Source organism: Monodelphis domestica, chromosome 4 (assembly GCF_027887165.1).
Source record: "Monodelphis domestica isolate mMonDom1 chromosome 4, mMonDom1.pri, whole genome shotgun sequence".
Taxonomy (NCBI): domain Eukaryota; kingdom Metazoa; phylum Chordata; class Mammalia; order Didelphimorphia; family Didelphidae; genus Monodelphis; species Monodelphis domestica.
In genome coordinates this window covers 168218020-168233326 of record NC_077230.1, presented here as the reverse complement: position 1 = coordinate 168233326, position 15307 = coordinate 168218020, and the positions used below count along the sequence as shown (strand labels likewise).

Genomic DNA, 15307 nt, shown 5'->3' with positions numbered 1-15307 from the left:
TAGATAGAAAGATGTAGATAGATATAGATAAATAGACAGACATATAGATAGATAGATAGATAGATAGATAGATAGATAGATGATAGCTAGACAGATGGACAGATTGACAGACAAAATGAATGCAAGTGTATCAACAGCTAGGGAATAAGTAAAAGTTTCAGGTAGAAAGTGGTACTTGAGCTCAGTATTAAAGGAAACCAGGCATTCCAAGAGGTGGAGATGAGGAGGGGGAACTACAAATGTGGGTTTATCGGGTGCAAAGGTACTGAGATAGCAGGTGGAGGTTGAGTGTGTGAAATAGCAAATAGGTCAATATATTTAGATCATGGAGGGGAGTAATGTGTAGAAAGACTAAGGCAAGACTAAGGCCACACTGTGAAGCTAAGTTTTACCCAAAGAGTAGTTTCTATTTGATCCTCAAGGTAACATGGATCCATGGAGTTCATTAAACAGGAGAGTAATATAGTCACATTTGTTCTTAAGAAAATCACTTTACGAAGCATGTGGAGGACAGGTCAGTGGCTGAGGTAAGGGAAGGGACACTGCAGAAAGGAAATCTAAATAAGAGGCCATTGTAATTGTACAGGTGAGAGGAGATGAAGACCTAAATGAGGGTGTGGGCTCAGTGAGTGGAAAGCAGTATGTGGGACATATTATGAAGGCAGAAGCAACAAGATTTCATGTGTAGAATGAGCGAGACATGAATTGAAGATGAGGTAAAGTTGGAAACCTGAGGAATTGGAGTACTGCTTCCTTCTTTCTTCTTTTGGTCACAATAACTAGGAAATCTTTTTTTCTTTTTGCTCCATTTCTCCATCTAATCTTTTCCCACTGATTAAAGAACTAGAAGGAGCCTGGAGAGATCATCTATTCTGAACCTCATTTTGCTTCCTCTGTAAAACTAGGAGACTGAACTAGGTGAGTTCTAAGGTTTATTCTAGCCCCAGATCCTGGAACTGAGTACTTTGCTTTCAAGCAGATGAAAGCCTAAACCACTCAGGACAGATTGTTCTCTATTCTTTTCTTAAGGATCACCAAGGATGGAGAGAGATCTCACAGTTTGTTCTAAAAAGACATTTACATAATATAAAGGGGACAGAAATCCTTTGCCATGGCAGCAGGAATGCTAGCAGCAGAAGCCACCAGCTTGTTCTTCCCTTCCAATGTTTCCAGGCTTTTCTGGAGGTTGATCAAAGCCTCAGAATGATTTCCATGATTTGGCATTCCTTACAAGAAGGCAAGACAAGACTTGCAAAGACAAATGGAAATTGATGTATATTTTCAACTTTACCTTAGAAATACTCAGTGGGAAGTGTTGATTAGTACAGTTGGGAGTGGGAAAACAATATTGATGCCTTAAGGCAAGGAAGAGGTGAATGGAATTCAGTCATGTACTTCATCTCAAAGTAATCACTGAGGACCATTCGTTGGGAGGAATAACTCACCCAGTCTCCCAGCTGCCTTAATGACCCCTTTCTTAACAACTTGGATGAGATTGTAGAGTTGTTAAACTGAAAATCTATACACTGACACATAAGGAGGCATTGCTATTTCCCAGTGAAAAACAGGAATTTTTGGCCATACATGCTAGAAAGCAGGAGAGAATGGGCTTCCTCATCCCCCCATAACTTTTGTAGAACTGTGAATGCTGGGCTTGTTTGCTTTATCCCCAATCTAAATACATCTCACATGCTACTTTTTACCACATTCACCTCTCTACCTGATTTAGTTTTAACATTTCCTGGTTTTCTGCCATCTTGAAGTTTTTCTAATGTAAACAAACTTTCTTTTGTCCTTCATGTACTTCCACAGTTATTCCATCTTTTAGTACTCACTGAAACAGCATTATTTTGAAGACATCACATATACAGACACTTTCCACAAGGCTGAATACTCCTTTCTCTCACGTCCAGTAAAGGCCAAGAAAAAGGACGTGGCATCCTCCCTACACTGTTACTTTAGGATTTTCACTCTGCCACCATCACTTAACCATTTATCTTGCTTTAAGGTTTAATCCATCTTGGACAAATCTTTCTTTCTGTCTCCTGTAGATCTGTAGGCTGCTATCCTTCCTCTTCAGTAAATTCCTAGCTTATAGTCTTTTTCTCTACCCCAAACCAGCCTCCATTAAAATCCCTGACTTCTGTAATCCTCTCACTCATTTCAACCCTACTTGACTGAATTTCCCCAGAAGCCAAAATTACTAATTAAATCCATGGACTAATTCAAGATGAGGTTCAGCAGTCATTAGCAAATCTGAGAATTTTGAACATGTGTCAGGGAATGTCATAGGTACAAATAAATGTCATAGCATTGAACCAGTACTACTTGTCTCATCTGGATAAAGGTCTATGAGAAATACTGGGCCAAGAAAAGGTGTATAAAATTTGAAAACTCAAGCTTATTTTCTCATAGGCCACCCAGCTGTTGAGGTAATAGCAGATATCATAGTTATATAATGGATTAATGGGTTACTACTAATTCATAATAAGGTAAAGGAAGGCAATTGTACTCCCCAAAGCCTATGATGCATGGCCATGAAAACACTCAATGATAATTTAGTGCAACTGAAGCAAGAAAGAACTCTGGAGTAGGCATAGGAAATATTCTAGTGGCCTTAGATAACTGGAGATGTAGGTAAGGAGTATGAAACCATTGTTCAGAATGTTTGAAGGCCAGTGCTACTAATACTGCTCATTTAGAGAGCATAGGATACATGCTTTTGGAGTTGGTCTACATACATTTCTTACATCTAGAAGGATGTAGGAAGAACTTAAACAACATCATAGTGAAGGGGGACCATTTTGCATGGCATACTGGATTTTACATGAGATGACCAAACCAGAGTCATAGAATCTTAGAATTTGAAAGGGACCTCAAAAATGTACACTTCTACCTTTAACAAACAAGAATTCCCAATCAATAAGTAGTTGATTGGCCACTGCTAAAAATCCCAGTGAGGGACGTCTACTTTCTTTCAATGCAGTCTGTTCCACTTTTGGATAGCTACTACTATTTAGGAAGGTTTTTTTTCTTAGATCAAACCTAGATTTGCTTCTTTGTAATATCTAAACATAGACCATATTTCTACTTTCTGGCATTAAGAAGAGAAGAGGAAGACTAATTTCTCTTCCTCATAAAAGTCTTTCAAATATTTTTAAAACACTTATGTTCTTCCTCAGTTTCCTTTTTTATAAACAAAATACACCTAATTCCTTCAACCAATAATCATAGGACAGGAACTCTAGGTTGTTCATCCTGCTGGTTATCGTTATCTGAATACTCTCCAACAGATCAATGCTTTTACTGAAATGTAGTACCAAAAACCGAATAAAATGTGGTCAGACTTGGGCAGAGTATAATAGACTTCATTTCCAAAGTTCCAACTGTTATGTACCTCTTTGAGTGACATATAACTATATTAGTTTTCTTAGCTGCTGTATAATGCTTTAAGTGGGAATCAGAAGATATCTTTTTTAGATAAGGTACCATAGGAGAAGATTCCCATGTGGTCTTTCCCTGCCAGAATCTGTTATGATCAAGGTTGAGAATCTTAGAACAAACTATTCAAAAAAGATGCTAATCTTATGGGAATCGATGTCTAGAATGAAAACTGTACCATTCTTTTCAATTAATAAGCATTAAGTTTCTCTCCCTTTTCTTCCTTCTCCACTGAAGAAGAAAAAAAGGAAAACAAAACCATTATGACAAATGTGAAAAGTCATATGAATCAAATTCCCATATTTTGCCATGTCTAAAATTATGTTTCTTTTGGTATATTAAGTCACCACCTCTTTGTCAAGCATTAGGCAACATTCTTCATCCTAAAGCCAATCCAGCAACTCCTTTATTTGCCTCTCTAAAGGGAAAACCCTAAGCCATTCTTTATTTAGCTTCAGTTTCTTTTTTCCCATTTTGGGTTTCTTTTATATTAAGAATGCCAAGAGAGAATTTTTTTTCCCTTAGTAGTATATCCACATGTTGGTCACAATATAAGGATCTCATATTTAGAGTATCAATAACTAAGCTAATGCTTAAAAATGATATAAAAGCCATCTAAGAAATATCTTTTTTGTCTCCTTTTCTGGCATTCTGCTCCTATCACTGCTGAGATGAAAGGGTACCCTCAAGACTGAGGCTCATTTTGTATTTTTCTTTGTTTCATGAGTTGGCATGGCCATATTAATCACCAAGTGGCTAGACTGATGATGACAAACCATTTCATATTCACCTATGTTCTTCCTTGGAAAGTAGATACCTTCTATTACTGGGTATTTCTAGAACAGTAAAACTTGCCATAGTTTACATTCTGTTGGGGTAGCCTTTGAGAACTCATGTTCCTCCTTCTACACTACAATTAAGCATCTGAGGTAGTTTCTTAGACACACACACATATCACAAGATCCTTACACAGTCACACAGTTATTATGAAATGCACTGCTCTTTGGTTTATAGTTCTTGATGACTTTAATTGTAGAGAATGTACTGGAGGGACTCTAGGTCAAAAATTTATTACTACACATTGAGTCAATTAGTAATGGAATTATAGAGTACAGATGGATTTTCATACAATACTATAATATACCATATATATTTATACATAAATATATACATATCCTTATGTGTATATATACATATGTATGTGTATATGTATGTATTTTTATATGTAGGTATATAAGTTTTTCCTGCTTTTCATCAAAGAACATTTTCTATAAATACTCAATTAGTCACTGTACTGCAACCTCCTATGTTTTTAGACATTCTTCTAATGGATAATTTCTACTTATACTCTCATAATAACAAATGCTTTTGCTTACCAAAGATTTTGTTATTTTTATTTCAAAAAGAGCATGTCACAATACTATCAATATTAAATATAATATTTCCATATGTTTATATGAAGATCATCTTAGGGGAAGTAATATCAGAGCCCCCCAAATAAGTCAGAAGGTAGACACCTGAAATTTTGTGATTCAGTATATCTATAAGGCTAAAAATTCTAGATGAGAAAGCAATTTATATTCTTTTCCATATACACAATAGAAAAAATCTCCCCTGAATCTTATTTATCCTATAAAAGGAAGTGTCAAAGAAGATAGGACATTACACTTTTAAAAAAGGTTCAACTTTGCAGCAGGATGTAGGCCCTGGCAAGTCACAGAAAACTAAAAAGTTTTCATGCACAGGAACAGTAATGGATTCTGTTTGCAATCCTGTTACAGTCAAGTTATAAGAGGGTCATTATCAGAAAGTTGGTTGCTGGGTGATGATGTTTTGGTGGGGCACTAACTCAGTAAAAAGTTCTTGTCTACCATCTGTCAAAATATTCTATTGTTTAATACAAAAAATCAATGAATAACACAAATGTGGTTAAATAAAAGCTTTATAGGAATTATTTGCATTTTGAATAGATGAGACTGAACTTTTCTGATGTTGCATGTTATGGAAGATATTTTTTAAAGAATGGGTGACTATTACTTTATGAAAGTGCATCACTGAGGGATAAAACAATTAAAAGTATCAAAAATTGCTTCAGGTTCTGCATATATGAATGTGATATATTATTATCTTATATATTTATAATTTTAAGTTTTATCTGTCTGTTGATGGAAAGAGCACTGGACTTGGGGTCAGAAGTTCTAGATTTGAATTCTAGAGGCTCTACCACTTTTTAGCTACTTGACCTTTGACTTATAAGAAAAGTGTAATGAGGTGGAATGATGCCACGGAAAGAGGACTAGGAGTGAAATGAGACATGGATTCAAATCTGCAATACTTATTAGCTGCGTAATCATGGGCAAGCCATTTCACTTCTCTGTGCCTCAGTTTCTTTATCTGTAAAATATTTCCACAGGATTGTGAGGAAAACCTACAATATACATTGCAAAAGCACATATATCATAAAGTAACTAAACTATTAACAAATCTAAATAACTAAGAGCTCCAAACTAAAAAGAATAATGTTATGTGAAATCAAATACTTTTATCAGTTCATAAGTTTTCTGTTTATGAAATTTGCCACTAGATGGCACTTAAGTATTTGTAGTTAATGCCTTACTGTATTGCCATTAAAAAGTAGCTTTGAGGGAATTTCAAAGGATATATCAGTTTTCTTAGAAAGGTAAAGTTAGTTATTACTAACAATACTTTACAAATAGTCCTTGAACATGTAAGTATAGTATACCTTTTGTTTGTGTGAATAAACTTTGTATAAATTACACTTCCTAAGAACTCTTGACTTGTTACCTCTAATATATAATTAAGTCTTTGGAACTCATCTAAAGTCCTATTATTTCTATAACAATGATCATATTTATATAGCACTTTAAAGTTTGTCAAGTGTTTTCTCTTTTTTTATCCTTATAAGAACCCTGGAAAGTAGGTAGTTGTATTATATTCATTTTACAGATGAAGAAACTGAGGCAGAGTGGTTACGTGACTTGCTCAGGGTCAAACAGGTGACTTATAAGTATCTGAACCCAGATATGAATTCCGGACACTAGGTTCAGTATTCTATTCATTGTTTCAACTAGGTGCTGCTGAGACCAATTATGTGTCTAAAGAATTCCTCTTAATTTCCTTTGATTGATCACTATAAAACTCCTACATCTTAATTCTGGGTGATCTTTCTCTCTCATTACTTGTTTCTCTCCTGAACTTCAGGCCCTCATCAAGAACTTTTTACTGGACATTTATATCTAAACATCTTTTTTGCATTTTAAATTCAACAATATCTCAAAAAATAACATAACTTTATTTCCCTCTTCTAAATAATTCAAGATTCAGCTTTGAGTTTTTATTCTTCTTATACCTTTATCCACTTAGGTTATTGACCCAGTCCTCTGGTACCCATCTCTAAACTATCCCTTACATTTACCCCCTTCTCCACTCACCAGATACTCTATTGTTTAATAAAAAGCAACAGGCAACACAAACTTGGCTAAATAAAAGTCTTATGGGATTATTAGCATTTTGAATTGATGAGATTGAGCATTTTTGATATAGCATGTTATGGCAGGTATTCCTTAAAGGATGAATAACTGTGGCAGTGGGGTGGTTTAGTGGCTAGAGTGCCAGGCATAAAGATGGGAGGTCCCGAGTTCAAATTTAACCTCAGACACTTCCCACCTGTGTGAGCCTGGTTAAGTCACTTAATCCCCATTTGGTTAGCCATTAGCACTCTTCTGCCTTATAACTGGTTCTTAGTACTGATTATAAAACATAAAATAAAGTTAAAAAAATTTAAACCATTACTTTCCAATACTATATCTCAATACCACATATTGGTTCTAAGGCACAAGAGTGGTAAGGGCTAGGCAAATGGGGGTTAAGTGACTTGCCCAGGGTCACACAACTAGGAAGTCTGTTTGAACTCAGGACCTCCCCATGTTCCCACCTGGATCTCTTTCCATTGAGCCACCTAGCTGCCCTCAAGGTAAAATAAAGGCTTAAAAAAAGAAAATCATGGATGACTATGGATATGCATGATAGGGGGATAACTCAGATGGAGTTGTCAAAATTGCTTCATTATTTGCATATATGAATGTGATATATTATCTACATATTTATCTATTTATTTAGATATATTTATATATCCTATCTACATATTTATGACCACTGGTCTCACTTAGGTCCTCATTATGCTATGCTTGCATGATTTTTATATCTTCCTTATTGGTCTTCCTGCTTTCAGCTTTTCTTTCCTTCAAATGCTTCCTCCACACAGTTGTCAAGATAATTTTCTTAAGGCATAGATAGGTCTGATCATATCAGCCCTCTGTTAAAAAATCCAACACACTCTTTGCCTGTAGAATAAAATGCAAACTCCTCAGCTTCTCTTTTAAGAAACCCGGGAATATGGCTCCAACCTACTTTTCCAGAATAATTCCATGTAACTTTATAATCCAATATTTCAGGCAAAATGAACACCTCTATATGCACTCTTGATCTCATCCCCTCCCATCTTCTCCAGCAAATTGCCCCCACTATCGTTCCCACTCAAAGCCCTTTTGACTTTAGGTCACATTAGACTGTTTTCACATAAACTGGAAAATTATTAGCAATTACCTCTTTAACCTTCTTCTAAATCTATACTGAAGTATACAGTTTCTTTGCTTCTTCAACGTTTACCTGACTAAACAATTCAATCAAAATTACTTTTGAAATAGGTTAAATCTAGCCCCAAAGATCTCTTTTGTGAGAAACCTTCTGTAGCAAGTTCATGTGACTAATACGCAGTTCCACCCCTGCACCTTTTTTATAGGTTCCACGAGGCTAGAAGAGATAACACAACATTGTTTCTGAATGCATCTCTGATGCATAATATGTCATGGTTGAGTTTTGCAGATCCTTGAAGTGTCAATCAGCAACAGCACCCAGGAATATACAACAAACATCAATGAATACACCAAGAAGGACGCATGACATCTGGTACAAAAACCAGTTATTCCTTCCTCCCTCTTACTGTCTTTTCTAATAGTAGCTCCTTCTCCTACTCTGACCCAGTACTCTCTTACACTAGGATTTCTAAATCATTGTTTTGTTGCTTGAATCTTTTTGGCATCTGTTGAAGTCTGTGGTTTCTTTTGCAGAATAATGTTTCTAAATGCATGAAGTAAAATGTCATATTACAAAGGAAATCAATTCTATTGGATACAGTTATTAACAAATTTTTAAAAAGTTCATGGACTCCAGTTTAAGAAGTCTTCTGTGTATACTACATGATATACTTTGTATTGCTCACTCTAAATTCTCCAGATCATAGCTGGTCACTGCCTCCCCAAACCCTCATATATCAGCTTCTTTCCTAATCTCTGGAATCTGGACAAGAGAAATATTTGTATCATCAAATGCTTTACTCTTTAGTTGATCAAAACAACAGTAAGCCCTTCATACTGCCCATAGAGGATTCCATGTCTAACTCTTTCCTCTCTGCTTCTCTCACTCTCAAACCTCACATAATCCAAAACTCTTAAAACTATTTAGGAGACCATAGGGACCTATTCAATAAATCACTTCCTTTTGAAATCAACAGAACAAAAAATTCAGTTATCTGAAGCAAACAATTTAAAGTCATATAGAGATCTTAAATTAATATTACAATGAATTCATGAACACACATAGTTATAAAAACAATTATAGATAACTATAATTTAAAAAGTCTTACAGTTTTTACATGAGATGATACTATTATTATAGTAGAACCTCATATCTAGAAATTCAAACTTCACAAGCAAGGAACTGATTCAATATGCAATATTGCATAATCTCCCATATGAAATCTTCAAGTTTCGTCAGTCATGAATTCCAGTGACTATGTTTCTTCTCCATTATTCACTTATTAGTGAGTATTTAATACTTCTCAAGTTGATTATTTGTTATAGATATTTAACTCATCTATTTTTGGGGGCTTACAAACCTCTTTATGTTGACCTAAAGTAACCAATTCATTGCTACAGCTTTCAAAAAATATAGTCTAAGGAAGGTTGCAAAGTTTTTTTTTAAATTCTTACTTTCTGGTTTAGTAACAACTCTAGGCAAATAGGGTTTAGTGACTTGCCCGTGGTCACACAGCTAGGAAGTGTCTGGGTTCAGATTTAAACTGTGGTTCTCCTTATTCTAAGCCTGCCTCTCTGTCTACTGAGCCACCTAGCTGCCTTTCAAGGATGCAAAGTTACATGTTCTCCTACTGTGTCTCCTGCAATATTATTCTACTTATTAGGGACAGCTAGTTGAGAGAAGCAGTGACTTTTTTGCTTGCTATGTTTTATGCAATTAAGTTACCACTGTTGTCTCCCTATTTTGATAATAATAGATCAAGTACCTTACTTGAAGATTATTATTATCAATAACAGCCATTTTTATTTATACATGTGATTTTAAATGATTTGAATGAATTATTAAGTAAAATCTAGTAATTCTTATAGAAAGATATTTTTTCCTTGGGAAATTTTGAAGTACAGGTTAGTGGAAAAATATAACTTGGTCTAGAGAAATCTGATAATTTTTCAACTTTGCAATAATCCATCTCTTCCAGAAAGTGAGACATGCTTATCTCTGGAAGTTTGGTGTCTAGAGTGAGACATAGTCTAAGTACATAGCAAAAAATCACCCAATTGGGGTAAATATATACCTCATCTGTCATCAGGGTTGCAATTGATCTGCCAATCTCATGGTACTGCTGACCCTTTCCCAATGGTCCCAGAAGGATAAACAGAAATCTATTAAAAAAAGGAAAAATGTTACCAGACAAACACAAATTCACTTTCAATGTATTATAGAAGCACATCTCAAATGCATCATTAATAAAAGGGCTTTTCAACATTGTACATTCAGGTTTTCTCATAGTTTAAATTTTAAGTGAGAAACTGTAATGCCTTTTTGCTTAGTTTCATTGTTCTGGTGAATCTGTAATGGAGACAGTGAATGAGCAAGAAAGGAATAACATGAAATGGATCATTATGGTTTATGATTCATCATAGTTTTTCTGACCTCAATGGGAGTTTTTTCCTCTACAAGGTAAGTTTCTGAGTCATCTTATGGAGCATAATATATATTCACATCAGGGACTTTAGTACCAGAAGATACTCCAGAACTATAAGGATCAGAGAACTACAAATCTAAAAAGGCAAAAGACTAAGTATAAGCCTTTGTGAAAGAAAACTACAATACAAAATGAAATGGTCACTGAAATTTATGAAAGGAAAAAAATCTGTGTTTCAAAAATGGTGAGGCTCATATAAAATATATATTCAGTGACAGATGCCAAAGGTAGAAAAAAGAGAGCTCTTGATCCAAAATATTTTCACTGCCAAAGTAGAAGGTAGAATAGAGGAAGAAGAAAAAGAACTCAAATTTTTTACATCATTTTAATAATGTATTAAAAATCCAGTCTTCTATATTCTGGTCAGTTCTTTATGCACTAATTTAGTTTTACTAAACTCAAGTAGAGTTTCCAACTAGTTTCCTATGTACTCTACTTCAGTTAACTCCTCCAGTTATCAAGGGGAGACAGAATTACCCTGTTTCTGTTCATAGGTAAATATTCATTTCCCAAATGAAATTGCTGAAATTCAATATTACCTTGAATCTTGCTACCCTATTGCAACTGAGGCTATTTAAATATGAAGACTGATGGCTATTTAATTTGAATTAAAATAGATCTCATAATTCTACATGTGTGAAGAAAATTTATGAATGTTCATTCTATAAATATATTATGTAGTTCTAAGCTCTAGGATCATAGCTCTCACTAGATGACCTCAGAGACTATCAAGTCAAACCCTCTCATTTTACATATGAAGAAACTCAGACAGAGGGAGGTTATAGGTCTTGCATAAAGGCATGAAGAGATGGATTTGAATACAAGGTATCTGATTTCAGAGTGAGGGCTTATTCCACTGGTAGCAAACTTCCTATCATTCCTATCACCTTTTTAAGCAAAGCTACTGAATTCTAAGCAAATTTAAATGTAGAAGTGCTTATTATAGGTAAGAGACTGGGGTAATTTTATGTAGTAATTTGTGTATGTGCACTTTATCCATAGAATTCTTTTGAGAAACTTACTAACCTATGCACTTCATGATATTTTTCAGTTCTTCATTCCACAAGTTATTTATATAGTTCTAAAAAACTATTTCCTGACATTTTTAATGTGTGTTGCCTTTATTTTCACAGTGCGCCCTTTTGCCCTACCAAGAAAAAGATAATTAGGAACCCTGAATGGCTTTCTTTGTACCATTCATTATCTCTACACCTCTAACAAATTTGCTATTATTTTCCACCTTACCTAACTAAATAGTACAGTCTTTTCCCCCTCTCTTCTTAATATGGAAACCTATAGAGCTTCTATTTTTTTCCTCATTGTTTTCTACACATTTTTGCTGTCTGTTTGAAGTGGGGTCACGTATTCCTAAGATATTTTTCAAAGTGAGGTTATAAATGTACCTGTTGTATATTGACTTTACAATTTCTCTCTTTTTAAAAAAATTATTTCCTATTTATTTATTTCCTGACATTCATCCCATCCCTATCATCTTAACAAGTGGCATTAACACAGAATCCATCAGAATTTTTTAAGCCCCAGGGATATGCACTTAACCACTTTGAAGAATGAATTCTTTTTGTGTTCATCTAAATAAACTACTCTCATTCCAATATCATGCAATCAAGTCTATGCAAGGGAAATTCAGCATCTTGAATCTGAATCCTAGCTAACAACACCACCTGCAAGTCTCTGAACAAATCATGTAGGTAGTGTCTATATGTATATACCAGACCTAATAAATCCCTTATAAGTTCAAGTTTGATTTAGTCAACCTGACCTGCCCATACATTTAGGAATGTATCAGAATTCTCTTCCCCCGCCCCCCATCAATTTTTAAATGGCATCAACCCAAGTATTTGCTTTAAACTGCAAGGTAAACCAGAGTCCTGCATGTGATACCAGCACACGAATGAGTCGAGGAAAAACCAAGCCCATTCAGTTTGACTCCATGCTTTAGAGAATTCTCTTTTCTTAATTCTTTTCCATTTTTTTTGAAGAATGCTCACTCCTATTTTTAGAGGATATTGCTACCAGTGGGATATACCTTCAGACATGCCTAAATGACAACCTTCTGACCTGAATGGTCTTTTGTATTTTCCTGACATAGTGCCTTAAATCTTCAAAATTCTGACAGAATTGTGGCCTTTTGTTATCTGAAGAAAGTGATATGTAAACTTGCTAATACATCTTTAGAGTTGGCATTTGATTACTCCTTCTGAGGAAATGGGATTCTCCACATTAAAACTGTGGACGTGGCTCTGAGTAGGGCAGAGGCAGTACTGGAGTTGAGAATTGAAGTGAAAGATGGGAATAAAGTTGCAACAAAAGGAAAGTTGGAATAATGCTGAAATACAGATTTTTTCCTCCCTATGCCATATATGTCTACAATGTAAAAAAATGTAAAATTCTCATGTTCCAGTCTAAGTCACTTAAAGTTTCCAATAATGCTTTGATTGCACAAAGTCAACTGGTGAAATTGAAGTAAAATTCCTGCTTCTGATATAATTATACTGATCTATATAGACACAGCTTTGATTTCTTCATTTCATGTTAATTTGTGAATGAATTGAGTGGTTTAACTCATTCTCCAAGGCTATTTTAATGGTTTATACACTGTGTACATATACTGGAGTTCAAACCATGTTGGATCTATTTTCATAAGTTATGGGAAGTTAGATTCTGGATAAACCCACACAAAGAGACTTCTCTTTGTCATTCAATTTACTCTCTTCACCATTTAGGTATGTTCCTAAATGAGCCTACATGTGTGGCAGCCCATGGAAGGGGAGTCCATAAGAAAGAAAGGATGTAATTTGGCAGGATATTCAGGAAGCTAAGGGGAATAGTGCAAGTGAATCATCGAAGTATTTAAAATATATTGCTTTCCTTCTTCTAAGACCAAACGGAGGAAAGAAACAGTATTCATTTTTTATGGGCTCTATCCATTGGTTTCCAAAAGGACACAACAAAGATGAAATTCTATTCTACCTAGTTATTTCTCTTTTAACAAGCAAGTGAAGAAAACAGTAATACTTTTTTGGGAAATTTTACCTGGTTGGAATAGGCACTTCAGCCAGTCCTGTGAGCAACACCGCTGGGGACAATCTAACAAATGCAACTACAGTTCGGTCCAAGAATTCTAGTTCACCCACTAAGATGTTTGAAGCTTCTGCCCCAGGAGGAATCTTTTTCATGAAATGTAGATCAACCTGATAGTATCAAAATTTAAAATAAGATTAATTTTTAAAATGAATGCATATGGTAAATCAGTTATAATAGCACAATGTTCCTTGAACATTTCAGGACCTGAATAAATGTTTGTTGAATGAATTACCTACAGCTAAAACTTCTTATTCTTTTATGATACTATACTCTAAAAAGTAAATATAGTTCTAATTATAAAATGGGACACATAGGTTTGGATCATCTAAGTTTTCTTTCATCATAAAAGAAATGGAACTTTCTTTTCACCTTCAATTACTCTGCCATTTTTGGACTTATTTGCATGATCAATTAAGTGTCCCCTCTCACACATTCAGACAGTAAGTCATCTGGTCCTTGGCTCTGGATTGAAATATGTACTTATTCTTTCCTTTTTTTTTTGGTGGTCTTTAATACTATAACATAACTTAATTTAGAACATATTGTATGATTTTAGAAAATGTTTTTATCTAACATATGAAATTACAAACAATACTGTGGATGACAGTATATATTTTTCTTCTTTGCATGTGAGAGGCAAAAGTTGAAAAAGCCAAATAGTACAATGGCTCTTAGGCATTATTTTTTTTCTGCACCATTCTAATTGACTATAATGGTTTAAGACAACTTCTCTTTATTCATTAATTCTTTAAACATTTATTGAGGACCTACCATGTGCAAGGCATATTTTCTCAGCAGAGGGCTAAGAAATAGGATAAGAGAAATAAACTAAATAAAATTATTCAAATTTAGAGGTCTAGAAACCCCTAAAAACTGAAGTCACAGCTTTTGGGTACTGACATGAGCATCCATGGGTGAAATGAATGGCCACAAATTGCAATCAACAATTAACAAAAGAAATGCTTGATAGGAGGGAAAGATGGTAAATATCCATAAGAAGTACTGACTCACATGCTCAGGGTCTGAGAAGGATCCAGAGAATGAAGCTAAAATCAATTTAACAAAATTCACCTGATATTTCTTTCTGGTCCCTTTTAGTTAGATTTTCATGAATATCTGTGCTTCTAGGGGAAACTACATGTATGTGTTATAGAATATATTCTTTTAGCTTAATGAACTAAAGAATATAGAGGAGAGGGAAAATAGCTAGAAGAGAGAAAGATAAGGAAAACATCAATCAACACAAATAAGGTTACTAAAAAATTTTCAGGCTCAAAAGAACTTTTGTGTGAATGATACTTTTTGAGAAATCTTTTCAAGGCTAAAGTAAAACATTCTTAAATTTTTGAGTTGAGCAATTTGTAAAGCACTTGTCTCCAGGATAGTGAAACTAAATGTGTCATTTTTGTAAGTAGGTCTTCCCTTATATGTTTGGCGGCTTAATTTCTATGCAAATATTAAGAATTGGACAAGGATGCCCATAATGCCATACTGTTGAGTTTATAAAATTTAATGTGCAGAGTCTATATTTAATTGGAAAGTTTGAAAAACAACCAGCCAGTTTATTTTGGAAATACAGAATACTGGAAAGAATCTGAATGTTTTATTTTAAAAGGGAGTTGAAAGTTTTTAAAAGAAAAATATTGATAAAAAGAAAAA

The 15307-nt window shown here is 34.5% G+C and overlaps 1 protein-coding gene across 10 annotated transcripts in view; it reads right to left on the bottom strand.

The window, feature by feature from the left end:
• Positions 1–15307, bottom strand: part of SLC4A10 (solute carrier family 4 member 10) — a 400582-nt gene that overhangs the window by 89980 nt on the left and 295295 nt on the right. For all 10 annotated transcript variants that reach the window (XM_007494264.3, XM_056793951.1, XM_056793952.1 and 7 more), the window contains 2 exons: positions 13598–13755; positions 10133–10220 (listed from right to left, as the gene is read on the bottom strand). In XM_007494264.3, coding sequence (XP_007494326.1) covers positions 10133–10220; positions 13598–13755 — 246 coding nt within the window. The remainder of the gene's footprint in view (positions 1–10132; positions 10221–13597; positions 13756–15307) is intronic.